The 26928-nt window shown below is 53.1% G+C and overlaps 13 protein-coding genes across 13 annotated transcripts; 6 read left to right on the top strand and 7 right to left on the bottom strand.

The window, feature by feature from the left end:
• Positions 1 to 447: 447 nt before the first annotated feature.
• On the top strand, positions 448 to 1389 carry C7974DRAFT_352792 (ribosomal L27 protein-domain-containing protein). Its single transcript, XM_046139520.1, has 2 exons — positions 448 to 702; positions 759 to 1389. The coding sequence occupies exons 1-2, from the start codon at positions 477 to 479 to the stop codon at positions 1334 to 1336; spliced, it is 804 nt and encodes a 267-aa protein (XP_045999830.1). The 5' UTR covers positions 448 to 476; the 3' UTR covers positions 1337 to 1389.
• Positions 1390 to 2985, bottom strand: C7974DRAFT_352795 (CoA-transferase family III domain-containing protein). Its single transcript, XM_046139521.1, has 3 exons — positions 2698 to 2985; positions 1987 to 2647; positions 1390 to 1937 (listed from the first exon to the last, which is right to left on the bottom strand). Exons 1-3 carry the CDS (start codon positions 2768 to 2770, stop codon positions 1466 to 1468), a joined length of 1206 nt encoding a protein of 401 aa, XP_045999831.1. The 5' UTR covers positions 2771 to 2985; the 3' UTR covers positions 1390 to 1465.
• Positions 2986 to 3002: 17 nt separating this feature from the next.
• Positions 3003 to 4040, bottom strand: C7974DRAFT_387346 (uncharacterized protein). The gene has a single exon (XM_046141155.1). The coding sequence runs from the start codon at positions 3991 to 3993 to the stop codon at positions 3199 to 3201; it is 795 nt and encodes a 264-aa protein (XP_045999832.1). The 5' UTR covers positions 3994 to 4040; the 3' UTR covers positions 3003 to 3198.
• Positions 4041 to 5045: 1005 nt separating this feature from the next.
• C7974DRAFT_387349 (uncharacterized protein) lies at positions 5046 to 7368 on the top strand. The gene is made up of 4 exons (XM_046141156.1): positions 5046 to 5762; positions 5810 to 6078; positions 6126 to 6250; positions 6306 to 7368. The coding sequence occupies exons 1-4, from the start codon at positions 5477 to 5479 to the stop codon at positions 7063 to 7065; spliced, it is 1440 nt and encodes a 479-aa protein (XP_045999833.1). The 5' UTR covers positions 5046 to 5476; the 3' UTR covers positions 7066 to 7368.
• Positions 7369 to 7394: 26 nt separating this feature from the next.
• On the top strand, positions 7395 to 8593 carry C7974DRAFT_329525 (uncharacterized protein). Its single transcript, XM_046139062.1, has 2 exons — positions 7395 to 8018; positions 8070 to 8593. The coding sequence occupies exons 1-2, from the start codon at positions 7575 to 7577 to the stop codon at positions 8535 to 8537; spliced, it is 912 nt and encodes a 303-aa protein (XP_045999834.1). The 5' UTR covers positions 7395 to 7574; the 3' UTR covers positions 8538 to 8593.
• On the bottom strand, positions 8594 to 10824 carry C7974DRAFT_387355 (general substrate transporter). The gene is made up of 9 exons (XM_046141157.1): positions 10653 to 10824; positions 10571 to 10602; positions 10285 to 10522; positions 10194 to 10234; positions 10025 to 10142; positions 9289 to 9976; positions 9169 to 9239; positions 9014 to 9120; positions 8594 to 8966 (listed from the first exon to the last, which is right to left on the bottom strand). The coding sequence occupies exons 1-9, from the start codon at positions 10739 to 10741 to the stop codon at positions 8713 to 8715; spliced, it is 1638 nt and encodes a 545-aa protein (XP_045999835.1). The 5' UTR covers positions 10742 to 10824; the 3' UTR covers positions 8594 to 8712.
• Positions 10825 to 11649: 825 nt separating this feature from the next.
• Positions 11650 to 13748, top strand: C7974DRAFT_121841 (Mu homology domain-containing protein). The gene is made up of 5 exons (XM_046135162.1): positions 11650 to 11874; positions 11935 to 12154; positions 12209 to 13057; positions 13104 to 13475; positions 13525 to 13748. The coding sequence occupies exons 2-5, from the start codon at positions 12116 to 12118 to the stop codon at positions 13603 to 13605; spliced, it is 1341 nt and encodes a 446-aa protein (XP_045999836.1). The 5' UTR covers positions 11650 to 11874; positions 11935 to 12115; the 3' UTR covers positions 13606 to 13748.
• Positions 13749 to 13916: 168 nt separating this feature from the next.
• Positions 13917 to 14663, bottom strand: C7974DRAFT_409819 (uncharacterized protein; the record flags this gene model as incomplete). The annotated part of the gene is made up of 2 exons (XM_046143418.1): positions 13917 to 14317; positions 14363 to 14663. 2 exons carry the CDS (start codon positions 14661 to 14663, stop codon positions 13917 to 13919), a joined length of 702 nt encoding a protein of 233 aa, XP_045999837.1.
• Positions 14664 to 15595: 932 nt separating this feature from the next.
• Positions 15596 to 17443, bottom strand: C7974DRAFT_409820 (uracil permease; the record flags this gene model as incomplete). Its single annotated transcript, XM_046143419.1, has 5 exons — positions 15596 to 16459; positions 16515 to 17083; positions 17130 to 17170; positions 17218 to 17307; positions 17364 to 17443. 5 exons carry the CDS (start codon positions 17441 to 17443, stop codon positions 15596 to 15598), a joined length of 1644 nt encoding a protein of 547 aa, XP_045999838.1.
• Positions 17444 to 18000: 557 nt separating this feature from the next.
• On the bottom strand, positions 18001 to 18691 carry C7974DRAFT_387368 (uncharacterized protein). The gene has a single exon (XM_046141158.1). It carries the CDS (start codon positions 18642 to 18644, stop codon positions 18309 to 18311), a length of 336 nt encoding a protein of 111 aa, XP_045999839.1. The 5' UTR covers positions 18645 to 18691; the 3' UTR covers positions 18001 to 18308.
• A 982-nt stretch (positions 18692 to 19673) lies between these two features.
• On the bottom strand, positions 19674 to 21203 carry C7974DRAFT_304759 (glycoside hydrolase superfamily; the record flags this gene model as incomplete). Its single annotated transcript, XM_046137994.1, has 3 exons — positions 19674 to 20036; positions 20103 to 20415; positions 20476 to 21203. Coding segments are annotated over 3 exons (1404 nt in total), but the record flags the coding sequence as incomplete, so codon positions are not given.
• Positions 21204 to 23308: 2105 nt separating this feature from the next.
• On the top strand, positions 23309 to 24413 carry C7974DRAFT_448560 (uncharacterized protein; the record flags this gene model as incomplete). Its single annotated transcript, XM_046145674.1, has 6 exons — positions 23309 to 23610; positions 23666 to 23774; positions 23824 to 23976; positions 24026 to 24232; positions 24283 to 24321; positions 24386 to 24413. The coding sequence occupies exons 1-6, from the start codon at positions 23376 to 23378 to the stop codon at positions 24411 to 24413; spliced, it is 771 nt and encodes a 256-aa protein (XP_045999841.1). The 5' UTR covers positions 23309 to 23375.
• Positions 24414 to 25699: 1286 nt separating this feature from the next.
• C7974DRAFT_305106 (LysM domain-containing protein) lies at positions 25700 to 26917 on the top strand (the record flags this gene model as incomplete). Its single annotated transcript, XM_046138007.1, is given in 3 exon segments — positions 25700 to 25915; positions 26017 to 26095; positions 26112 to 26917. The coding sequence occupies 3 exon segments, from the start codon at positions 25700 to 25702 to the stop codon at positions 26915 to 26917; spliced, it is 1101 nt and encodes a 366-aa protein (XP_045999842.1).
• Positions 26918 to 26928: the final 11 nt, after the last annotated feature.

Genomic DNA, 26928 nt, shown 5'->3' on the forward strand with positions numbered 1-26928 from the left:
CAATGATTTATGCGAAGGCAGGCATAAGTACTCATTAGAGACTAGTAGTGCTGCACACTGCTGTCGCGCCATAAGGTTCGGCATGTATTTTATCGTATGCTGTTTGCTGTTCTCGATACCGTTCGCAAACTTGCGGTCGAGGTTTTGAGACGGGAGCAGGTGACCAGGCATTTTGGCATGAAGCGTTGCATCCCATTGAAGGTGCCAATCTGATTTTGGGAAGCGAGAGTACACTTGGACGACACGGATCTTCAATTCTGAAATCCTGAGGCCCATGAGACTGAAGTAGCTCGCCATTAGAAAGCCGAGTTCCTCATGCGAAGGCGCTGCTGTTGTAAAGTGATGGATGGTTGTTGAAGCTGCCAGCTGCAGGTGCGGCTATGGAAGAAACACGCTAGTCCCATCTCAGAACGCGCGATCTCGAAAACTCTCGGACAGGAAGCACGACCAGCAGCGACGTCAACACCAGCGCAGCCATGCTGCTCCCACGGATTCTCGCGCCCGTGCGCGCATCGCTACAGACACCTTCGACGTTCATACTCCCCGCTTCGCGTGTCATCGACGCTCTCCGCACTGCCAATGGCGCCTCCGCACACGTACCCACACTGTCTTTCGTCAGACATTCAGCACATCAGGCTCAGGGACGAGCCAACGGCGCCAAAGATGGGCCGGGAAAGCGATTGGGAGCAAAGAAGAGCGGAGGTACAGACAATCAGCTTCGAGCTGCACTAGAAGAGAGCGCTGACGGCAACATGTAGGAGAGTACGTGATTCCGGGCAACATCATCTTCCGCCAGCGTGGCACGCACTGGTTCCCTGGAGAGAACTGCAAGTTCGGTCGCGATCACTGCGTCTTTGCCACCGAATCTGGATATGTTCGATACTATAAGGACCCTCTCAAGCACCCCAAGCGCCAGTACATTGGTGTGGCTCTCGAGAAGGACCATCAGCTACCGTACCCACGGAATGCTCCGCGCGCGAGACGACTGGGTTTCGTTGCGGTGCCAGTCACGCAAACAGAAGCAGAGGCACAGGTCGTGATCAACGACTTGCAGGTCGGAGAGGGTTCTGGCAGCGACAGCATCAAGAAGGACACAACACGACCAGGGAGAGTCGTGAAGAAAGCCAACAAGGGTTACGCTTTCCGTGAAGCTAACTGGGAAATTGGTCGCGTAGCAGAGAAGGCGAATGTACAGGTTAAGAAGTTCGTACCTGGTGATCGATGGGCAGCGTGGCGCAAGTCGAAGGCCAGAATAAAGGCCGATGAGGAGAGGAAGAAGCTGAGAAATGCTGGAAAGAAGCAAGCGAAGCCGAAGAAGAGGCAGCCAAGGGTCTGAGCACATTGTTTGGGTGTATAACTATACGTGTAGGAACAACAGAAGCATTGTACATTCAGCCTGTTGGCATACTCAAGTCTGGCCATCTCTCGATAACTGACCTAGAAATTCATACCAGCGCAGATCTCCTTACAGCTTCGCAGAATCTTTCCATCCTAGTAGTCCATCCTCGTTTACGAATTGCCGGCCTTTGGACCAGCCAGTCCATCTCGCAACCGTCTCTTCCCCACCATCACCAGCCCTCAATCCCCGCTGGCTCCAGCCGCTGCCTTCCACACCGATACCTTGCCCAACTGCGGCAGGTCTTGAATTATCACCTTCGTGGATAGCCAACCCTGGCGATGTTTTCAAAGTCACTGCAGGCCGCTGATCGAAACCTTGGGCTTCAAGCTCCTGTTGCGTAAGTACCGGCGTGCAACATGCATCTGTGCCGTCGAAGATAGCGGCCCACTCGTCCCGCGTCTTCCTCTTGAAGACCGCAGTGAAGAAGTCTTTCAGCTTCGGCCAGTCAGCTTTGTTGTCGCGGTTCCCCGGCAGATCAGAGGGCTTCAGCTCAAGACCTTTCAGAAGCGCAGCCCAGAATTGAGGTTCGATTGCACCACTAACGGTCTGTTAGCTCGGAATTTCAACGATACCCAAAGGACACTTACACAGCCGTATATTTCCCGTCCTTCGTCTCATACGTATCGTAAAACGGCGCGCCGCCATCCAACATGTTGGTGCCCCTCTCCGCGCTCCAAACTGGAGTCTTTATACCAAACCTCGGCATCGTCGCCAGGATTGCGCTTCCATCCACCATATTCGCCTCGACAACCTGTCCAATCCCGCTGGTTTGCCTGGCCAGCAGCGCAAGTAAGATGCCGATAAAGCAGATCGCACCACCACCAGCAAAGTCACCCATAAGATTGCCTGGTGGATACGGCTTCTCGCCTTTTCGTCCGAAGAGCGATAAGACACCAGAGACGGCGATGTAGTTGATATCATGTCCAGCCATGGCGCTGTACTTTCCGTCTCTTCTGAATCCCGTCATTCTTGCGACAATTAATCGCGGATTGAGCTTCAGCAGCACATCCTCAGGCCCAAGGCCAGCTTTCTCAAGTACGCCGGGGCGGAAGGGATCGATGACAACGTCGACGTTGGGAATCAATTTCTTAATGAGTGCGAGACCGGAAGCTGTCTTCATATTCACGCATATGCTGGTCTTGCGGCGCGTGAGCTGGTCGCTGGGCGCGCCAGAGTTGTGAGCAGGTGCACGGTCGAGGCGGAGGACGGTTGCGCCATAGTCGGCAAGCAGCATGCCTGCGAAAGGTCCTATGCAATTTTAGCGTTCTATATTCGCATTGTGTATGTGCAAAATGTACCTGGCGCAAGGCCCGCGAATTCGAGGACGCGCAGGCCTGTGAGCGGTGGTGGCTGGTAGGTTTGGTTTGACATTGTGTGTACTGTTGCGGAGCGATCAGGTGTTCGTCAGGTTATAACACAATTTGAAGCAGCTGAAGGGCGCCCGACTATTCGTATAGCTCATGTTCGACGTCGACATTGTTGGTTGCAAGGTCGGCTACCTGCACAATGCCGCGGGGAAGGAGCAGGGGGTTGCCGAGGTGTGGAGAGCTCCATGGCTGGCTAGTGCGACATCGACTAACAACCGGAGCATTCCACCAACGAACAACATCAGCGAGCCAGACAGGACAAGAGGGAAAACATGGTTTGTTAAAAAGAAAAAGTATATTCAATCAAAGGGATGTATTACCGTATGGGGCACACTACTATCACTATCGTTATCGATCACGAACCAGCGTAATCAAACAACACCAGCAGCATATGACACCTCCTCACGTTTTGACGTCCGAAGCTGCGCAATTCTAAGCACCAAGAGCACAATCTGTGCGCTGTGGGCGGTAGGGCGCCCAAACTCGGTACACTGACCACATCATGTTTTTCAGCACCTCAGAGTCCAGCCCGAACTGTTCACCAATGGCTTGCATCAAAATGAAGCCAGACAGCTCGTGGTGTGGCACCTCCCGCTTTGTGGCATTGAGCTTCAGTTCAAGACGAACGGTGGCATCATTAGCGACGATTTGCAAGCCTTCCGGGGCATTACAGCAAATTTGTTCACGCCAGCCTTCTTTTTGGGGCGTCAGGAGCCAGTCTTTCATGGGGATCTGCATGGTGATCATGGGGTTTGCAAAGTCTACCTGGATGCGGACTGTGGTTGCAAGCCACTTGTCGTGGACGGGCGCAGCGGTGATGAGGTCAGGCTGTTGGTCGAGCAGAGAACGAACGGAGACGTACTTACGCGGGGGCATGAGGATATGCTCCTGGTCCTTGACTGGCTGCTTCTCAAGGGCAGCTGGAACAGCGATCTGGTCAGTTGCCTTGTCGATGTCCATTTCTGAGAAGTACAAAGGACCATATGTGGTCTCCTTGTTGTCCATCGTTAGCTTGTGCTCACCGTCTGCCAGAAAGTACTTGAAACGCTCCTGGCCTTCGGACCCGAAGAGTGGGATGTAGGGAGCCATGTTGAAATATTCACCCAGAGGGACCTTGAATGCCGTGGGATGCAGAGCATGGTCGATGACAATGGCGAAATCATCGAAGCACATCGCAACGACGGCATGATACTTTGTGTCTGCATCCGCTTTTTGAGCAGAAGTCATCAGCTGTACCGCCTTAGAATACTGCCGGAGCTCCGTGTTAACGTGGTTATCAAGTGTAGTCTCGAGATCAGTGATGATGCGTGTTGATGCCCCTAAACAGGACCCAAATTGGCCAGTCAACGCCCAGAAGTGTCGGTCCATACCGCGCAAGCCTGCTTCATCATGTTTCTTACCTTCGTTGACGACGTCCCACGTATGCCATGTGGACCAGTTATAGTCTTGGGCGTACTTGAGAGCAATCTCGTTGGCCACCTCAAGAAGCTGTTCCTGGGTCTCGGACGTAGGAGTCTTGGTAATGTTCGTTACTGATGACATGTGGTGTGCTTGATTCATGCTGTATACGCGGTTGACACTTGCTGTTTGTTAGATTGATTGAATGATTCTGCAGGCATTTGATTGCAGATTCTAGGAACTTTATACTACAGAGCTACTGTGTGTGATTTTTGATAGTTGTGAACCGACAGTGCTTATATTTACACACCGATCTGGTAGAGCAGACAGTGTTCACCTACGACACCTTTCAGGGTGACGATGACGTTGAAGCTTCCTTGCTTGCATCCCAAGTGCACAGTGAATGTTGCAATGTGCATTGAGGAAGATGGCACGGATCGCTACTGTGCGAAATGTGCAATGTGGAACAAGCACGCTCCGCGTCGACATACACAATGCTCATGTTTTTGTCCACAACAGCGATGATACCGTGTTGGATTCTCTTGAAACATCACGTGTGAATAGATATGTACAGCCCCTATGACACCGCCTGCGCAACAGTGAAAAATGCGCAGCCAGCTCTAATGGTGCTCAATGGCTTCCCTCTCCGCAGCGCTGAATCGCAACCGCCCAATGTGTGGACTCTATAGCGCTCGAACAAAACGTAAGAGGCTGATGAGATGGGCGGATGAACTGTCTGATGGTGCGTTGGAGAAGCGAAGAGTTTCGCGCGACGAGAATTTTATTGACATGGAAGCGTTAGTCAGCGGAGCTAGCGTTATCGATAGCGTTCGGACCAAAACGTCCTGGCTACGTCCGTCGCGACAAAGATAGCTAACGGTGCATATAGTAGACCTTTTGCGCTTTCGAGCGTTTAGGGGTATTCATGCTGCGTCTTACAACCACCGACAATTACAAAGCCAACTATTGGTACCCGGCCTTGGCTGCATCCCGGGGCCGAGCAGGCCTTTGTCATCTACTTGCTGAGCGTCATCGTTTCGATTCAGTTCCTATGTAGACTTCGCCTCATGCTACGTAACAATGTATGTGCGTGAGACGCCAATCGCTTTTGTGAATGGTGCGATCCCCTGCCCAGTGGTGAGCTTTGAGATGCCCCGCCGCCCGTGCTGAGATCGATCCCCACGACGATAGCTGGGTTGTAAAGCTGCTGGACTAAGCAAAACCTTGGAAACATTCCAACAAAACTAGATATAATCCAGGATTCATGACACTCGTGAAGGTCAGTTGAGCTAGACAAATCAATACCTCCGCCATGGACCAGTCCATCAAACCTAGCTTTAACTTCGTGAATATCAAGCACCCAGACGACCTGAAAGATGAAGAAACCCAGCTCCGCATCCGGCGACTGGCAATGACAGAAGTTGGCAAGGCGCGACGCAAACCGAGAATCAAGCGAGGACGAGACAAGATTATTCTAGAGCTTCGCGACACGACACAAAGACCTCCTCACATCGAGCGCCTTAGCAGCGGATCCGTTGATCCCTTCAGTCGTTACCCTATCGAGCTCGATGACGAATCTCGTTATCTACTCTCCAATAGTAAGTATGGTCGTGACTTCGAAGACATACAGCTGATCGCACACAAGTCTTCAGTGAAGGGACTCATTCCAGCCAGTTGAGGGGATCCTGGTTTCCAGTCGGGCTCGACAGTCCAGCAGCCTTCCACCATGCGCTAGCCAACTCGCAGAACTTCATTTTCCAGCAAATGAACGGATTTTATCCTTCGCAGGACAACGCGCAGGCTTTGGCCCATCACCAGAAGGCACTCAGTCTTGCGCGAAAGTTGATGAGCGACCCCGCAAAACATACGAGTAACGAAGCACTTGGCACAATCGTGTCGTTCACCTGCCATCATGTAAGAATCTGGTCTGAAACAGTGAATACCGGTACTTAGAACCTCAGGCATTACTTGGCAGCTTTGCTGGTGGCGAATACAAGAAGCATCAAGACGCCCTTCTGAAGATGATCGAGTTGAAGGGGGGATTCGATAGTATCGACTGGGAACCCCTTCGAATAACAGTCTCATGGTACGTGTTCGTACTGTCCTACTTCTCGAGGTCTAGATGTACTGATCCGCAACAGGAGCGATTTGATAGGTTCCTTTGCACAAGACCTACCGCCGACAGTGCCACTGCCTTGCAAATGGGAGGTCGATTCGAGATCGCCGCCTGGGTCCCCCCGACCGCATAATTCCATGTCGCTGATGTGGAAGCAACAATCGCCCATGCGACTCGACTGGGTGACCATCTTCGACGACATCGTACAATTGATATCTTTGGATCGTGCGTTCAATGAACAGCAATTCGAACTGGCGGTCACAAGCGGAAGCTGGATTGAGCCGACCGTATACCGTCTCCTCGCCATTCGGCCTTTGCAGTTTGGCTACGACCGCGAACACATCCTTGAAGAAGTGTGTCGACTTGGAACATTGCTATTCCTGGCTCCATTCTGGAGGGTACTGGGGCTGTCCATTGTGAGGACCGCAGCCATATCCCGGAATCTCCTGCTGGTTTTGTTACAATACAAGACGGAATGGAACGAAATCAAGCCTCTCCTCGTATGGACGCTCTATTCCGCCGCGATCGAGACGATCGATTTAGCGGAACGCAGTCAATATGTGTTCATGCTTGCGATGGTCATGAGTGGTATGCAACTTGAAAATTGGAGCGAGTTGTTAGACGTCGTCAAGGGCGTGTTGTGGGTTGATGGAGTTTTTGCCGGCAGTGATGACCTGATTCGGGATGAGGTGATGAGCATTGTAAGCCAGAAGTCTAGTGCCCAAGTTCTGCGAGAGGAGCCTGATATTTTTGAAGGCGGTCTGGGACTATTGGAAGACGCCTAAGCCTGATCTGGAAAGTCTTCCTGACCGTCATGCATAAGCGCTTACAATGCAATCTTGCCGCCCTATTATCACTAGGTATCCTCTAACATAATGGATGAACGCTTGAGAGGCTGCTGAGGTCAGACAAGAAATTGGTGCATACCTAGGTATCATCTGGCCCTGTTGAGTACGCAGGCATCCTATCACCGCTGTCAAGATGTGTAGCCCAGCTTCCTCATACCCCACCCCGCTGCATGGTACAAAGCCGGTTCGCGCCTAGTGTTGAGTCTAGGTCTGTGTACATCAACGTCGACACGCATGGACTACTATCAGATAGGCTTTTTTTCCTACATAGGCAATTCAATTGCTTTAGTAAGCACCGTGGGGCATATTCCGGTTGGAACCATATTCCGGTTGGAGTGTACTGACAAGCTCTTGGCGTGTAAGGTATCTACAATATAAGTCTGTTGGTATTCCAACATCGCCCTCACTTTATCCTTGATAGACTCACTCACCAGTATTTGCCTACAATGGAGAACCTTCCAGTCGACCACTTCGTTAAGATTATGCAGTTCACTGCAAAGACTCATCGAGATGTTTACCCAGCAATCGACCCCAGCCAAGCGGCGCTCTCACAGAAGGGCAAAGTAGTTATTGTCACAGGTGCCAGCCAGGGCATAGGCGCCCGAGGGTTCGTACCGTCATTTGCGGCCGCTGGCCCAAAAGCGATCGTCCTCGTGGCTCGAAATGCCGAAAAACTGCGAGAAGTGGCCGACACTATTGCCAAATCACACCCCAATGTCGAGACTCTTGTTGTTCCGACCGATATCAGCGATCCGGCCTCAGTCACTGCCCTTTTTGAGAAGGTGAAGCAGAGGTACGGACACGCTGATGTGCTCGTCAACAACGCAGCAATCTTCAAAGCCGACCAGTCTGTCAAGGAGGTTGAGGAGCAGGCCTGGTGGGACGAAATGGTATGATAATGCCTTCACTTTTTCAGCCATCCGGTATTGACTGTCACGTAGACCCTTAACGTTCGCGGCCCGTTCCTCGTTACCCAACAATTCCTCAAGTTACTCCCTTCGCCCGACACTCCCGCCAAGATTATAACCTTGACAACTGGCGCAGCATACCAGGTCTTCCCCACACTCAGCGCGTACGGCATCTCGAAACTCGCAGTTCTTGAGCTCATGGCGTACGTTGCCGTGGAGAACCCCAATGTCGTTGCGACCGCCCTGCATCCTGGTATCGTAATGACTGACATGACTCTGGAGTATTTCAAGAGGTTCGCTCACGACACACCGGAGCTGGTTGGTGGCATCGGCGTCTGGCTTGCTGGCTGGGAGGGTCCGGACCGAAGCTTCCTGAGTGGTAGATTTGTGTCTGCCAACTGGGATGTTGAAGATTTGGTGAACAGGAAGGACGAGATTCTGGAGAAGGAGCTTTTAAAGGTTAACTTGGACGCGAAGTTGGGTGCTGAGCAATTTGAGTAACTTCTGATCAGAAGGCCGCCACAGATTAGCAAATATTACCATTGAATAAACGTGGTTGTTCTCAAGATACTAGTATTGGCATCTTACAGTCAGTGTGCTATAATATCCTTTCCTTCTTTCGACAACCCAACAACAATCTTACAAGACGCCTTGCTTCAATGACCTCCAGGCGTTATCACACTTCATCTTGGTATTCCGCGCCCTCATTTCTCGACTTCCTCTCATGCGCAATGTTTGCCGCCCGCACATCGCCAGCAACCACACTGCTGTGTCTCCTGACCTCCTCTTTCTCAGTCTCAATGTACTTCTGCGGTCGTTTGGAAGAGATGACTTCTTTGTCTTTGAACACGAGCAGTGGTGCATCGCCAGCGAAGTATCGATCCAAGTCTTCGAGTGTCCTGCCTGCAGTCTCGGGATAGAAAAAGAAGACTGCACTATTGTGAGGAGTGGAGACACATGCAGAGGATGTGGCTTACCTATTGGGATGAATGCAAAGTTGAACACACACCAGATGATGTAGAACTTCCAACCGAGAGTTCTAATACCCGGTGGCGTAATTTCGACAACCATGAAATTGAAGATCCTGTAATCTAGGTAAGTATGTCTCTCGCAGGTATAATGAGAGGCTTACCAGTTAGTTGCTGTTCCTAGGGCTGCGCCCTTTGTTCGCATGGCCATCGAGTTGATCTCTGTCGGATACAGCTAATCAGAGTGAGCAGAATGGATTGACTCGCCGGTTTAAAGTGCTTACCCATGGCACACCTTGCCATCCGATGCCAAAGAAGACATAGTACAAGAAGAAGAACGCGATTGAACCTTTCGCCCATTGCTGATTCCTAGTTGGAGAAAGTGACGTGTCTTCGTTATAACGAATACAAATGGTAATGATTGAGTAACAGAAGAACTGCCCCGCAGCGGCGTACATCATCATCTTACGGCGGCCCCAGCGCTCGACATTGGGTATACCGATGAGAGAGAAGAGTAGGTAGGATACTGAGTTGCATGCAGCTAGAAGACGGGCGAGGGTGTTGGTCAGACCCACCGATTCGATCAAAACAGTAGGTAAGTAGTATGAGGTTACGTTGATTCCAGAAAGCTGTTGCATAGCTTGGGTTCCCATTCCAAGAACTACTCGTCTGATGGTGTGCGTACCAGCTTGGTCTCCAGTGCGGCCGCGGAGTAAGTCACGCCAGCGTACGGCGTGGTCTTTCTCATACTGCACAGCCCATTGGATATCCTTCGACTGGGCGATGATGCGCGGATCGTCGACGTCGGTACCTTCGAGATCAGCAAGGATCCTTTCAGCTTCGTCAATCTGACCCCGGGCCATCAGCCATCTGGGAGATTCTGGTAGCCAGGGGACAGTTGCAAATAGAATGAATATAAAAAGGAACTGGAATGCCAGGGGGACGCGCCACGAAGCACTTCCGGCAACGAAGCTGAGAGGAATCAGTGAACTGCGAGCGTGTGTGGGGTCGTGAGCTTACGAGAAGCCAAAGGTTACCCAATTCGACAGGGAGAAACCGAAAATATTCATGATCATCTCGATTACGATCAGTTTGCCACGCCAGCTGGCTTTCGAGGTCTCGCCTTGCCAAACGGGTGCTGCCATTGTTAGTTCAATTACAACAACACCTCACACGATATCACAAGTACCTGTTGATGTGTTGATACCGTTTCCAATACCGGCAATGATCCTGTAGGATATTTAGCAATCGATACAGTAGGACAATTTAGAGAGCCTCACCTTCCCACGATCATCTCAGGCACACCAAATGAAGCGATTTGTATGATAGCACCAATGCTCATGATCGTAGTACCTAACAGAACACATTTCTTTCTTCCTAGTGGATCGCCGATTGCGCAGACTGAGATTGCACCGAAGAAACATCCGATATCATAGATCGCTGTGACTGTGCTGATGAGGGATGGGTTGTTGGTCAAGTTGAGCTGGTCTAGGAAATCCGGCGTTACAACAACACCACCTGGAAACTGTCAGCTTTGGAATCAGCCGCAAAGTAATTGGGTCGTACCAAATACACCTTGGTCATAGCCAAAGAGTGTCGGTATGTGTGTCAGTCAATTGGTTCAGTAACAGTTGCATAGAGGCTCACCATGTCGGTCGCGCAGGCCACTGTGACCCAGACAGTAAGCCATGTTCCCGTCAAGCCAAAGTACGGCTTTCCAGAGCCGATTCCAAACATCGCCTCGAATATTTATTGATCTTACGTCTTGTATGAATAGTCGACAGATCGTGATTTAAAAGATTTAGGGATTCGAATGATTCCTCGAGCTATTTCAACAAAGCACGCGAGCCTTAACAGCACCTTGATGCTCTCCCGTTATGACGAAAGGCTGCATGGTGTATTCGGCCCAATTGGTCGTATTCGCTGATCGTGAAAGCGACGGGACGTCAACCATGCCGGTTTCCCCGCGCTTTGAGCCCGGATCGACAACGAAGATCCCCAGATCTGAGGGAATCTAACAGCTCAGCACCATTTCAATCCCATGTTGTCTCCACTTTCGGAGAGAATCTCGCAGGTTAAAGCACGCTATTCCAAAGTGCCTCACATGGCCGTTACGCGTTCCTCAAAAGCGTGGACGACCGTGCAAGGGGGCCATGCTGCAGTGACGATGATGTAAGGGTCATGTGAGCTGAGTCAAGCGTGAACCCTCACGGCTGAGCCCAGTCAGCATGAAACAGAAGCTCTGAAGTACCAACAGAACACAGCCGTAGACACTCCTTGATCTGAATCATATTGAGATGACAGGTCGTTCACCAAACTCCAAACCAGAGTCTTTGCATGGACAGAGATGTAGGCACGCCCGTGTTGGAGTTGCGACAAGCTCCGCTAGAGCTGACAAGCCGAACGGCGGATGAGCAAGCTTTGTGGAGGACTGCAGATCGACCAATGGCACGCTTTACTTCTAGGTGCATAAAAATGTGAGGCTGCATTGAACTGATGCAGGCAGGATCTCAGATCTCAGCTTGCAAACTCACACGCTCACCGGGGTGCTCTTAGATCCATGATACAGTCGGAATTCACATATGACGTCATTTATCACAGACAATTTATAAGTGCTGTGACTTTACCTGATAAGATCACTTGAGCTTTCATGCTAGAGGAGAGTCTCAACTTGGTAGGTTGAAGGCAGGTATTGACCTGACCCTCTCACGTTGCAGAATAATCAATGGACTAAGGTGTGAGCTAAGTATTCCACCACGCGACTCTTAAATAGGGATAATGCACAAAATCTCCGTAGAATACTCTCTTGCCTACAGTACAGGTAATGCATGGCTAAATGTCAGCTTGAGATATTATAATACCTGCAAGCTGTGTGTTAAAGTTCCTTATCCGCCGTGTTTTCTGCAACGTGAGAGCTGACCGAAGACAAGAACGAAACGAACCGTGCGGGCTTGGCAGTGCGGGCTCCCGAAGGCCAGCAGTTCAATGAATTCAGGGTGCCTAGCAACAACACAACACCAACGACGCCAGCCCTTTCCTCTCGCACGCGCATAATGACCCTGTAGACGGTTCGAACCAGCGACTGTTAATATCACGAATTAAACTTCGATCATGGCGTCGGCGGTGTTCTTTCTTGACCTGAAGGGCAAGGTACGCTTGTGGGGTGCTTGGACGGAGGAGCTGCCTGCTAACAGGCACGTGTAGACCCTGCTGGCGCGCAACTACCGTGGCGATATCCCCATGTCAGCGGTCGAGAAGTTCCCTGTCCTGCTTAGCGAAGCCGAAGAAGAGAGCTCCGCCGTCCCGCCATGCTTCTCCAGCGAAGGCATCAACTATCTCTACATCCGTCACAACAACCTGTACCTCCTCGCCCTTACCAAGCGCAACACCAATGCCGCCGAGATACTTCTCTTCCTCCACAAAATTGTCGAAGTCTTTACAGAATACTTCAAAGAGCTGGAGGAGGAGAGTATACGAGACAACTTCGTTGTCATCTACGAGCTGTTGGATGAGATGATGGATTTTGGGTACCCGCAGACCACCGAGACAAAGATCTTGCAAGAGTACATCACACAGGAGTCACACAAGCTTGAGGTGCAAGCGCGGCCACCTATCGCAGTCACCAATGCTGTCAGTTGGCGAAGCGAGGGCATTCGATACCGCAAGAACGAGGTCTTCCTCGATGTTGTCGAGTCGCTCAACCTTCTTGTATCAGCGAATGGAAATGTACTGCGGTCTGAGATTCTCGGCGCCGTTAAAATGAAGTGCTACCTGTCCGGTATGCCAGAGCTGCGATTGGGCTTGAACGACAAGGTTATGTTCGAAACAACAGGAAGGGCCACGCGAGGAAAAGCAGTCGAGATGGAAGATGTCAAATTTCACCAGTGTGTGCGCTTATCAAGGTTCGAGAACGACAGGACAATCAGTTTCATTCCGCCAGATGGCGAGTTCGAGCTGATGAGTTATCGTCTGAACACGCAAGTCAAACCGTTGATCTGGGTGGAGTGCATAGTCGAGAGCCATTCTGGCAGCAGAATAGAGTATATGCTCAAGGTAAGCATGCTGTTTTCGGTTTCGACACCCAACTAATGCAAGTTAGGCCAAGGCGCAGTTCAAGAGGAGAAGCACAGCAAACAACGTCCAGATCTCGATACCTGTACCCGAAGACGCAGACACACCTCGATTCCGCACGAACATCGGCACTGTACACTATGCGCCCGAGACATCGTCGATAGTGTGGAAGATCAAGCAGTTCGGCGGCGGCAAAGAATTCCTGATGCGCGCCGAACTCGGTCTGCCATCGGTCCGCGGCGACGACGAGAAGGGCGGTGGCATGATGGGTGGGTTCGGAGGAAGCATGGGCGGCGTCGGTGTTGGCAAGGCCAAGCGACCGATCAACGTCAAGTTCGAGATTCCCTACTTCACAACGAGTGGTATCCAGGTCCGGTACCTCAAGATCATCGAACCAAAGGTTTGCACACCCTTACCAGCTATTTTGACCAAAGCTTACAGAAGCACAGCTGCAATACCCGTCGCTGCCCTGGGTACGATACATCACTCAGTCTGGGGATATCGCTGTGCGATTACCGGACGTGGCTTAGACGAAAGGGAGCAACTGACGATAGACATACTAAATCAAACCATGACACCACACACACATTTCTAGTCCCTTTGTCAAGCTGATGTCAGGCAGGTGCACAGTTCCTCGGACCGATAGAGATTTGCGTGCCTGTCAGGCCATCTGCCGTTTGGAAAAGAGCTCAAGAGGTATGCAATCTGTGATTTGATACTAAAACAGTGGTATATCATCAACGAGCGTTCTGGCTTCCCGAAATATTACCTCCTTCCCACTCCTTACACAGCACAACAACAAGCGTGACCGCAACTACACTCTATCAACCCGTCACTCAGCTCAAAGACCAACAGCCAAGCCAAGCACAGCAGCACCAATCGCCATTCCAAGACTCGCCGTCCTCGCATCAGCGCCGCCGGTACTCCCCGTAGTCAACGCATCTGTCGTATCCGCACTGGCCGCGGCAACCTGCAGCCCGTACGCCGTCGTGGGCGTGAACGTGCCATTCACAGTCGCGGTCCCAACGCTCGTTGACGTCGTGCTAGCCGTGCAGCCCGACCACGTCGTCCATGGCGCCGCAGTACTCCACGGTCCTGCAGTCCATCCGGGCCAGTCCGACGGCGGACACGCGCTACCGCCCCACCACGCTGTCCACGGCCCGCTGCGCCACTCGCTCTTTGTTGACCACTCGCTCCACGGGCCCCAGCTGCTTGAGCCCCACGGCCCTGGGCCGTCGGGTCCTGCGCTTGTTAGTCGATGTGGATACGGGGGTATACACTACATACCTCCCCAGCGACCGGGGCCACCGCCGCGACCGCCTGGGCCGTACTTGTCATCGTCGTCATCGTCGTGACCTGGACCCCATGGTCCGGAGCCGGGACCGTAGCTGCCTGTGGGCCAGGGTGCGTTGGTGAGTGTCGATGGGATCTTGCCCTCGGAGACGAGCGAGTTGTACACGGACGACCAGCGAGGCAGATCCGAGGACGCCCACGGAGGCGTCACAGCTGGCGTCAGCGGGCCTGCAGTCGTAGACTGCGCAAATGCGGGGGCAGCAAAGGCTGCAAGAGCTGCGAAGCTGATCTTCATGGCGGCGGATACGAATCGATTCAACTGGAACTCGCTTTGGCCTTCTTGGTACTGGTATCTAGTACTGATAACAGAGGACTGGATGGTATGCGAATCCTACAGCGCCCACCCTCTCTTCATATACGCCCATCACCACATACGCGGCCCATACAACCATTGGACGCCGCAGCTTACCCGCTCACCGTCCCTCACTCCGGAGGGGTCCCGCAAGGCTCCTTCTTGATCTTGAACTCACCACGCGTGACGTGCTAGCTGACGCGTTGCGCCAGCGCGCAGGTCGCCGCAGGGCACTCAGCCCTACAGGTAGCGTGCGAAGTGCCGAGCAACGGCGCGAGTTAGTCAGAGCAGCGACTGTGAGTGAGACAGCTGCGCGCGCGAGAGGGAGTTTGGTTGGCTGCAAGTGTTGGCTTGGGCGCCGTGTTTGGGTGTAAGATGCGCGTTGTGGGGTTCGGGGAATGGGGTGGGGGAGAAGGCCGGAACGGCGTTGTTGGGCGCTACAGACTGATTTGTGTCATCTTGGCTGTGCGTCATGCTGCTGTGCGGGTCTGTGGAGAAGCTTTTTTGCTGCATGTGTAGTCAGAGATGGGAAGCTTCGCAGTGTGGGGAAGCTGGGGTTGGTGAGGTTGTGGTTCAGGAGGGTCACGACACGTAACGTCCGGCTGGTGATGGTCGGCGCAACATTGCTCTCGTCGCCCCCAGCTTATTCTCACAGACTGGCTATTACGCTGGAGACGTCTGCGTGCTCATACTCGCGTCATCAGCTTAGACATTTGCGCGGCGCCGAACCGATGTTGACGTGCAGGTCACACCTGACCTGAGCGCAGAAACGCAGCGTACGACAGTTGTCTCGCATATTAAACCTATCTTGCTCACGAACCAATAGATTTCTCGACAGCCAAAATGTCGCATATTGTACTCTCCGAGCTACCGCTCTACAGGATCTTGGTCAGCCTTGCCTTCCACCCAGCCTTCTCGCCCGCAACGCCTTCCTCGCCACTGCCGCTCCCGCCCACCGAGAGACCCTCGTCCACATAGCCCTGCTGGTCGTAGATCTCGTCTGGCAGGACAGCCTTGTCGATGAATGTTTGCCGCGGCGGCGCGACGAACATGCTGAGCACCACGTACACAATGCTCGTGGACACGAAGCCAAGGAACCATCCGAAATGATACGGCCGCGCGCCCACTCCAACCTCGATGCTGGGGTTGATGCTGTTGATCAGCCCCGGCAGGTTGGGTGCAACGCCGACAAGGAACGCAACGATAGCGCGCCAGTTGCAGCCATATGTGTAGCCGTAGATACCGTGCGGCTGGTACAGAGCAAGGGTGTCGTACTTGCGCGCGTGAACGAGCCAGTAATCAAAGACCATGATCGACGCAATAGGTCCAAGGAAGATGGCGTACGCGACCATGAAGTTCAGGAAGCTTCCCGCGCTCGCGAGGATCTTCCAAGGCACCAGCGCCCAGGCGACGACCGCGCAGATCAGCTGGCCGCGGCGGATGTTGACGTAGCGCGGGAACAGCGCGGTCAGGTCGTTTGCCGCGGACAGCGAGTTCGCGGAGATGTTGACGCCGAGCGCGGCCAGTGCGAAGCTGAAGGCGCCGAAGAAGCGGCACGCGCGGTTATCCCAGTGCGAGATGAGCGCGATCGGGTCCCAATTCAGCTCGCCGTATTTGACTGCGCCGGCAGATGACGCCGCGATGCCGATGAAGGCGATGAAGGTAAAGACGATGGGCAAGAAGGGGACGTAGATGATCTGCCACTTGACGCTGACGCGCGAGTAGCGGGAAAAATCAGCCTGGTAGTGTCAGTCCGGTGTATCCAGTCACTGCAGATCTCAAAGACATATGTACCTGGTTGACCGAGAGTGTGGCATAGTTCCCAATGACACTTGTCAGACTCGACAAAAAGCCCCAGGAGTACGCCGACCCCGACAGCGTTGCCTTCTGGTTCCACATCTCGCCGCCATCCGTCGACACAAACGCCCAAATCAAAATCGCAATCCATGCAATCGGCACGATAATCGACTTGGCCATAAACAACCACCGCAAGTTATTCGGATGCATGCACAAGAACGGCAGCGACACGAGCCAGAACAAGAAAAAGCTGACCATGGTGTTCGTCTCGATGCCCTGGGACTCCGGGATGCCGTTGCGCAGCGTCAGAAACGAGGGCCAGATGGCCGCAATCATGCACTTGACCGCATTCGCGCCGTTCATGTTCTGGATCGCGAACCAGAAAACCGCCAGGATCGCGCGCGACACAATCGCAATGTACGAGCCCCAGAAGCCCCACGAGGCGCGCGCCAGCACGGGGAAGGGCGCGTGGTGGATCACGCCGATGGCGCCGTTAAGTGCGATGACGAAGGAGATGATGAAGAAGGCGAGCGCGACGATGCCGATGGACTCGCGCCAGGTGAGGCCTGGAGGTGTTAGTCTTGATGCGAGTGTGGTACGTAGGAATCATACCGATTGCGATGATGCTCGAGGCGAACTGCCATGTCGCCGCGCTGCACAGTGTCAGTAGCTGTCTGCACCACGATTCTCGAGTCCCTACTTGAACGCATCCGAGATCCAGTACGCCAGGAAACTCGTAACCCCCCATTTGCGGTTATGCTTTGGCACTGGATCCAAGTCCTTATTCGTCCTGTCCTGCGTCAGCACACACTCCAACCCATTGTTCTCTACAATGAAGCTACGCACCACCGCGCATTCCCCTCAGCGAACGTCGACAGCGGCTGCTCGACCCTCAGCGAGAAGTGCGGACGCTCAATGCCCAACATCACGAAAGCTACCGAACCGCGGATACTCTCGCCAGCCCGTCCCAGGGGCCCCGGTATTTAAGTGCCCACCCAGCGTACCCCGGCGCCCGATTGAGGGTTCCATGCAGCTATCAGTTGCCGCGGGCGCGATAAGCTAGCCGTGTGCCGCATGCATCTGGGTAACCAGCGCCAAACGCCACCGAGATTGGCAGCAGCGTGCAGCCACTCACAGCGCGAGCGCGTGGCCTGGCATCCGGGCGCGCTGCGTAATGCCATGCACGATCCGTCGCGACGGCCGCGTGCTGGCTGGGGCAGCGCGCCCGCGATAAGGACCTGGGTGCTGCTCGGGTGCACTTCCCCGCTTTGGGCAGTTCCCCACGTGCGGCGATAGCGTGGCTCTCAAGTTCCAGAAAGAACGGCGGATAAGCGGACACCAACAACCAACTTCATAAAGAATTTGTCGCTATTATAATACCAAAAGCCAGGATTTGTTTAAAAGCTACCTATATTGTAGGCACAAAAGCAGTATGTATAGTTTTTGTGCATTGTCCCTACGTTACTGTCGCGTAGTAGAGTATCCGCCTCACATGCCTAGTCCGCCGTTTATCCTGCAACGTAAGAGCGTGGCATTGTAGTGTCTTTACCAGCTCAACACGAAGCGCGGTATGAATACATAGACATGGGAAGCCTCCACATACGACCATAGGACGTTGAAAACAGGCTCTCTTGTGTCGTCCGCCATTTCTTAAGGTCTCGTTTCGGAATTCAGTCTCGCGTATTCTCGCTTACCATATCTGCGTACAAGAGAAGGGAATGCTCTATCTTTCCATCCCTATAGGCATTCTCCGGCCTTGTAGCTGACTTCTGAACGACTCATCCCCCCCCCCTACAGTACATTCGGATCAATCCTCCACTCGGCACAATTCCCCACCACCCTCCCCCCCTGCTTAAACTCCGTACTCTTCCCATCGCACTGATCCACCGCCCTCCTCAATATCTTTCCACATCCCCCGTCATCGAACCTACTGCTGCCCACCGTAAACCGACAGCTATTCAGCACCGTCACACTAATCAAGATGACGTCGAAGCACCACCCGTCTGCGATGCAGTGCGCGCCGAAGCCGTCGCCATTGTCCAGCGTGCGCACCGTATTGGGCAGCGACGCGTCGAGCACGCGACCCTGCGCCCAGTCGCAGAACGCGGTTATCGCATCGATCATCATGCCGCGCGTTACGGTCGCGCCCGAGTCGTAGCACTTTACTTCTTCAGTGTCGGGGTTGGGCGCGGGCGGCGAGGGCTGGGGGGTTGGCGAGGGGACCGGTGGTGTGGAGGAGGGGGGCACGATGGAAGTGCTGGGGTCGGGCTGCGAGGTGCTGAAGGTGGGTTCTGGGAGGTCGAATTCGATTGCGCATTCGCGGTCGTTGTCCTCCTCCTCTTCGTCGTTGGGCTCGTCGCCGTCGGGATTGGGGTTGCGGCTGGGCTCTGGCGTTATGGGCACGGTAGGCTTGGGAAGCGAGGGGGGGTCAGGGTTTGGTTTGGGGCGCGGTGGGGGCTTGGGGTTCTTGGGGTCTGGGAAGTCGTTCGGGGGGTCGATGCAATTTAGTAGGCAGGGCTTGTTGCAGAAGAGTAGGCAGGGCTTGCCGCAGATGCTGGGCGCTTTGCAGAGGGGACCGGGCTTTCCGGGCTTCCAGATGGGGATTGGGAACCAAGCGGCGATCTCGTCGTCGTCGTCGTCGTCATCGTCATCGTCGTTGGTAGGCTGGGGTGGGGGTGGAGTGTAGGTGTATGGCCACGGTGGCGGCGTTATCGTGCGTGTCACTGCAGGATGAGATGTCGACTGATCGAGCGGATCAGGGTCGTTGACGATTGTGAACGGAGGCGGTCTGATGCTTGGAGTAATGCGGAACGATGAGTAGATACCAGACACGGTCCGCGTATCTGTTACAGTGTATGCCCACACTTCAATCGCCGTTGTGGTCACAGGTGGGATCGTAAGAACGGTCGTTTGCACGATGCTAGTCCACCCAGTAGAAGCGCTCCATGCTACGTCTAGCGATGTCGTGTAGGGTGGAAATGTGATCGTAGTAGGGGTCGAAAGGATCCTTGGAGGTAACACCAAAGTGCATGGAGGCTCGCAGTTGACCTCGGGATTGGGTGTCTTCGGGTCGTAGATGCTCGGGTCGATGTAGACCTGACCAGACCCGTCGCCCGGGTTGCCTGTACTAGGGTTGCTTGGATCCGTCGTCCCCCCGCCGTCTGGGGTATTGCCAGAGCCAGAACCACTGTAAAAGTCCACGCTCCAGATCATCGTGCCCCCGAAACAGTGCTGACTGGCCCATGTCTTCTTCATCGCGATGGTGTCCAGGTTATCGTATCCTATCCATTGATTACCCCATTTGAGTTCCATCATCATGTCCTTCTCTAGAAGGGTTGGCTTGACGCCGACCTGCGGAATGATAGTATCCTCAATTTCCTGGAGTGACATCACGCCACCAAAATTTGTGCATGGTGCAGGACGACTGGTTCCACTCCAGTTGCAACCAACACCATTGCAGTTTGGATCCGACACAGTGTATCCTCGGGCGTAGTACGCAAGTCCCAAGTTGACCTTGGCCTAACATAGCAAGGCAGGTCAGCATAATATATCATGGGCTAGCATGTGAGATATATGATGACTTACCGGATCAACTTCATCATACCAGAGAGGCTGTGTCCAGTTGGAGATTTCAGGAACATTCGTGTGACCTAGAACGACCTTGCCAATCTGAACGACCTTTTCGTCCCAAGGACCGTGCAAGTCATAGGTCATGACTCCAAACCAGTCAACGTACTGTTGCATCTCCTTGGGTTTGAACCAGCGCAAGTACCAGTAACTCGCCGGTGTAGCTATGCTAATTCCAAACTGGGTGCCGAACGATGCTCGCATTTCCTTGAGGAGTAAAACGTAGTTGTCGGTATCTTCGGGGACGCCGCCTCTATCCGGCGCGCCAGGGCTGTTCGCAGATCAGTATACATTCTATCCGAACTACTACAAGTATACAGGATAAGCTTACTATTCCCAGTCAAGGTCAACACCTTGAAAGCCGTGGGCAGTCAGAAACGATTTCAGTGAGGTGATGAATCGTGACCGCCGTGCAGCTGTCTTGGAAAGATCACTGAACGTAGTGCGCGTTGGGCCTGGGTCGTTGAAATTCCAGCCTCCAATTGCGATCCACGTCTTCAACGTTGAAGACTTCAATGCAGTGAACTCCTTGTACAGGTTGATGTCGTCGGGGTCGGCGGCAGCAACCTCGAACGTGGAGGGATTGATCGTCGCAAAAGCAGCATATAGATGCGTTAAGCCTTTGATGTTAATGTCTTTCGGGCGGATGCGGTTGCATTGGCGCTCCCTCACATTGGCCAGTTGGTAGTAGCCAATGCTGCGGCCAGCTGCTGAATTGCCTCCGCAAGAAGGCGGTGCAATGGTCTGACACGACCCAAACCCCGTCTGACATGGTGAAGTAGGTCCACCTCCGTTGCAGTAGTCTTGTTCGACTCCACAGTAGCCATAGTAGGAGCAACAAACATTTAGCGGGCACTTCACCGTACCGCCCTTGCTATCCCGACCGCACAGCGCAGTAGCGCCGCAATTGGATATACACACACTGGAGTCGCAGTTCTCTTTCCCATATCCGCATCGTCCGTCCCTTCGGCAGCAGCTCCCATCAGGACATGGCGTCGAAGAATCGCACTGTCTCTTCTGTTGTCGCTTTTCAAGTGGCGAATGTCTGATCGGCGACATTCCCATGGAATCTACGACTTCGGCTTTGACGTATCCTCGCTTCAAGAGACTGGTACCGTTGGTTGAGGTTTCATCCGGGGTGTTGGTAGCATCGCTGCTTTCCAGTACGCTGTCAATGTACGTGACATTGTCGATGTTTTGTTGCTCTGCCATGAACTCGCGTGCAATGTCGATTATTGGTAGGGGTGGGGCTTGCGGGAGTACCTCGAACTGCTGGTGCGTGGAAGGTTCAGATTCGACCGTAGGTATATCCTCTTGTCGTCGCCTCAAGGTCTCTTCCGCTAATTCTCGACGGTACAGTTTCAGCTGTGGAAGGTGTCAGTCGAAGCATTGTTATACATCAAGGCGTGATTGAAAAGGCTGGATACCCTCGCAGGAACCAGGGATTAACGACAACATCCGCGGGTCCCTTGCAACATATACAGTACATGAGCAGTACTGTTTTGCTTGCGTATGGTATTGCGTAGTGAACAGGAGAACCACATACCTCTTGATGCGTCAACGGACTGTATTTCACAGACTCAGTCCCATTGAGATGCATACTATGCGTAATGCGATACGGCTCTCCCAAAACCGGCGGATGATACTCCATGATCTCGACCGTCACATTGTCGTAATTCACCTCGTCCCTCTTCTGAACCGGAGTGTAATTTACAGCTCCATTTGCGATCCAAGACACCTCGGTCGCCGGATCATTTTGACCAGGGTAAAGCCCCGTCAAGAACCGAAAGCGAAAGATGCTATCGGGCGAACTTCTTCGGAGAATACCATGCGCTCGGCCCTGGAAGTCTTGCTCGGAATCAACTCTGAGACCGGCTACGCGTGCGCACTTGGCGTTCTGTGGTGCGCAGTACGTTTGTGCGTTGACTCCGCCTTCGGAGAATCTAGGGCACTTGTGAACAGAAGATCTTGTAGTTGTTGTCAGACGAGAGCACTCACGACGCGGCAGGCCATTCATCGCAGGTCCCTGTCCAAGCAATTAGCACGCGTATTTGAAGCTTTTGTGTAGAGATCATGCGACAGCGTCAAACATGTTCTTGCGACACATGGGTAGAGATTCCTTACTATCAGGATGTTAGCAGAGTGTTGATAGTGCTCGTAGTCGGTACTTACCACATCATGCCAGAAAATTGGCCCGCTGCATCTGCGATTCTGTTCCATCCTGGCATTCCCTGCGTCATGCCCTGCGTCCTGCCATATGGTCGCGCCGGAAAAGAGCCTTGTCCCCTGGAGGCACCTTTACCCACAGTGTCGGGTTGGTTGGGCTCAGGACAAGCGTTCGTAAACTTCCATCGTGACGGACAGGCTGCATTTCTGCGAGCTTTTTTTCTGTTGTTGTTCTTGTCGAAGTGAAGATCGATAGGAACGCCAAGCTGGTGTACCTGAGCAACGTTGTTGCAGATAGCCGGCAGCTTGTTGCAATTGTATACCAGTGTGGGTTGCGAGGCGGGAGCAGTGGCAACTAGCGTTCCTGAGACGTAGGGTTGGCCATTCACGTTGGTGAACTGTTGTATAGACGTGGATGTAAGGATGAGGAGTAGAAAGCAGAGCCGTACTGTCGTCGCCATAATGATTGCCCTAGAGCTTGTTGTCAAGCCGGACGTTTGGGACGATAGTCGCACAGCTTGAGAGGAACTCACAGTAGATCCCTCCAGGCATACGCTTCGGCTACCGCTGGCTGTGGATGGACGCTACCTACAAAGGCGGAGGAGATGGTCACTGACGATGTCACGTCCGACCACTACAGTACAGTGAAGAAAGATCTTCATGTTAGGCATACCGCCAATACACCCTCAACTCTTGTTCATGGTCGGACAATATGCCTGCTTGCAGCCCTACTGATACCCGTGTATATGCCAATGCTGACCACAGAATTGGTTTTGCGCCTTAGCATACCCCATACGGGGACGGCTGGTACCAACATCAGCCTTGAGATGCGTGTCGGGCTCACCGGCGATCTCAATCAATATCGGTAGATTGCGGTGTAGTTGGGGGCCGTCAGGGGAAGTGTTTCTGCATATTAAGCTGCAGCTCGCTTAGCCCTCCGCTGACCACCCGTTGCGGTAGAACCGTGGATAGTATGCAAGTCATACTCATCGCAGGTAGTCGGATACTCCCACGAGTTCTAGGGAATTCAATTGAGCTCAATACTTTTCACCAAGTGCCTCCAAGATGAGAGCATTCAGTAAGTTCGCCATCTGCGCGCTTCCCCTGTTATCGCTCGTCGCCGCACAGCAACCCATTCTACCCCCATGTCGTCAGAAATTCACAACAAACATCTGGACCAGTTGCGCCGACGTAGTATCTCAATTCCAGCTCAGTGTCGCCAATTTCTTGTACGCAAATCCTCAACTCGGAGCGGGATGTAGCGGCTTCAAGCCTGGGGAGACATACTGTGTTAGTCGCCGTAAGTACGATTGCGGAATACAAAACAACATGGAGTACTGATGTTTTTCCATTAGCATCAAACCAGCGACCAATTTCGATGGACGGAAATTGTGGCATCCAAAACAGAACCGCTGCAACCTGCGTGGGCAGCTCCTTTGGTAGCTGCTGTAATGCCTCAGGACGGTATGAGCACTCTACGTATATATGAAGCACGAGCTGATCTTTGTATTAGATGCGGCAACGGAGAGTCATTTTGCGGCAAAGGCAACTGTCAAGACGGCCTCTGCGATGGCGGTCGATATTCCCTGGATGGCAAATGCGGGCGAGATTTCGACTACCTCCCATGTCCGCCAAAGTTTGGCCTTTGTTGCGGAGGAAACGGACAGTAAGCTTCTCCAGTATGTATGTCCAGTGCCCAGCTTATGTGATTGAAGATGCGGTAACGCCACTGCTTTCTGCACAACACCGGGCTGTCAAAGTGGTCCTTGTCTCGGCGCGTCGTCGACAGTATCCTCTTCTGCAACGCCAACTCCGACTATGAAACCAGGAGGTGTCAGTCCGGATGGTACATGCGGATACAATAAGGCTTTCACATGTAAAAGCTCAACGTTCGGTGGCTGTTGTTCTGCCGCAGGATACTGGTGAGCCAACAGAAATCCATCGCTAAATACCGAACGCTGACCACCGACAGTGGAAATACGGAATATGAGTGCTCTTCGTATCTTGGTTGGTAAGTATCCTGTTGCATCCCTTTTTGATTTCGATGACTTCTAGCTAACTCTTGAGATTTACAGCCAGTCAAAATTTGGTCAGTGCACCTGAAGAGAACCTGGCTTCTCCGGCGACGTGGAGTCTGTTGGGATAACCACTGGAAGGATGCAAAGTTTCGCATCATTTTCACACGCAACTATTAGTTAGGAGCGCTTCGTACGAGTAGTAAATAAGAGTGAAATGCAGCAGCGTAATACCACTTAGGTTGTTTGATTCGATCAAGACCTACTCGGTTTCAGTCGTGTTTTCTCCGCAGCTATGGGTGCTTTTCAAATGCGCAACAACGGCAAACGATTATCCGACAATATCCAATAGTCATCAACGGATCACATAGCTGCTGGACAAAAAGACTACAAGGTAGCTGCTGCTTCTGGCGTACGGGCGGTCATCAACCTTGTCGGATCCGCCCAACCGAAAATCACATTATGTCCAAGGTATCCCAAAAACCATTATATGCCCGGTTGGTAGGCTCTGCAGACAGTAGTCTACCGGAACCATCTATCCCCAGAGGCCTACCATTTCTGTCGGTACACCCGCCTGTGAAGTGGAAAGGTATTTGGGGCGCTGTCAATGCACTGCCCGTAGATGTCGCGGAGCGCTAGTCTACGGCAGCGCAATGCACAGAGCGGTGGAAGTCTGCAGGGTATTCAGTGTCTTACGAGTGTAGAGTCCCCTTTGATGCCAGTGTTTGACCAGATTGAGCATGCGTACGTCATTTGCGGGAGAGCGGTTCCCTCGTATATTACCACGTAGGTCTCACCACGGTACATCAGTCAAGCACCAAGTACCTGGCAGAAACCGGTGAGAAAGACCAATACACGGCGTGATTTTCCCACGTGGCCGAAGGCAAAACGATGTTAGGGCGCTCCACGTGCCGTCCAGGCACACAAGTAAGGAGTGGGGCGTCATGCCAGGCATATCGAAAAAGTCGATGAGGGTATACCGTTGCCGCCCAGGCACTAGTGAGGTGAACCGTTATAGAAGATCATCGCCAGCCCTAGATGCAGTTACTCACTAGTGGAGAAATTGCCTTGCGCTCATTCGCTGGCAAAATAGGTCTTAAGTGAGTCTGGCCCTAAATTCAGGGGTCTTGTAGTGGTGGGCTTGAAGGATTCCGCGGGTCGCCACGTGGAAAGCCATGCCAAGTGCTTTCAATAGGCAGGTGGTATGTATCCCAGCCGTGGCCCACTTTCGGTGTAGACTTTCGCATGCGGAGTGTCAAGATGATGACCCGAGAGTCGAGATAGACGTATATGAGGCGTATGATCGTGATGATGCAGTTAACATACTATTCGCTGTAGCATTGAGCTCCCACTTCTCCGCACTGCTCAATCACAATGGTTTCTTCGGCCAAGCTCGTGGGTCTGGCCACTTTAGTGTCGACCGCGATAGCAAAGCCGGCTCTGAGGGTTCGAGGTGACACCCCTCAGTACTTCGTTGATCCGGCTACGACGCAGTATTGCACATGGTACCATGACAATGCCGACGGAGCGATAACCTGTAACGATGTTCCTGGGGCGTATGGAGCCTCGTGGGAGGACTTCCTTCGATGGGTACGTACCGTCCTCACGTTGTAATGAAGGACCAGACATAGGACCGTGGAGTTCTTCACAAAGAGTGTAGCTCTGCCGTCCGCAGCTAACACTCATTCCAGAACCCTTCTGTTGGCAGCAATTGTGCCGGCTACAGTCCCTTCCAGTCCTACTGCGTAGAAGCGTTTGGCGAACCCACAGGTACCCCCACCGCCAGTGATTACGAGCACAACTCAGTCTTCGACTCGATCTTCAGTCGCCCCGTCCTCGACCGGAAACGGCATCACCACCCCTCTACCCACGCAGCCGGGCGGCATGGTTACAAACTGCAACAAGTTTTACCTTGTAAAGACAGACCAAGGGTGCAACGAAGTCGCTTCTCTGAACAACTTGTCCTTTCAGCAGCTTCTCTCTTGGAACCCCGGCGTCGGATCCAACTGCGAAGGTCTTTGGGCGAACGTAAACGTGTGTGTAGGCGTAGTCGGGTTCACGGCTACACCCACACCTACACCGTCCAAGACATCGTCCCGTCCTACAACACCGACGCCTACCAATGGCGTCCAGACTCCATTGCCGACTCAGCCGGGAATGGTGAGCAACTGCGACCGCTTCTACTTCGTCCAGTCAGGAGACGGGTGCCAGAATATCGCAAATGCCAACTCGATCACACTTGCGAACTTCGTCGCATGGAATCCCAACGTCAAGAACGACTGTAGCGGCCTGTGGGCTAATGCATACGTCTGCGTGCGGGTCATTGGTTTCGTACCACCCACGCCGACCACCAGTCGCACCACTCCATCGACTACGACGCGCGGCAATGGCGTCACTACCCCGACGCCTACTCAGGTCGGAATGGTCAGTAACTGTAACAAATTCTACTTCGTCAAAGCAGGCGATAACTGCGAGATCATTGCGAGTGCGCAGAAGATCACAGTCGCAAATTTCGTGAGATGGAACCCGGCAGCGAAGAGCGACTGTACTGGACTGTGGTCTAACACGTATGCCTGTGTGGGGACTTTGTAGCTCGAGATCTC

This window comes from Boeremia exigua, assembly GCF_020726555.1.
Source record: "Boeremia exigua strain MPI-SDFR-AT-0100 chromosome Unknown C7974scaffold_3, whole genome shotgun sequence".
Lineage (NCBI taxonomy): Eukaryota > Fungi > Ascomycota > Dothideomycetes > Pleosporales > Didymellaceae > Boeremia > Boeremia exigua.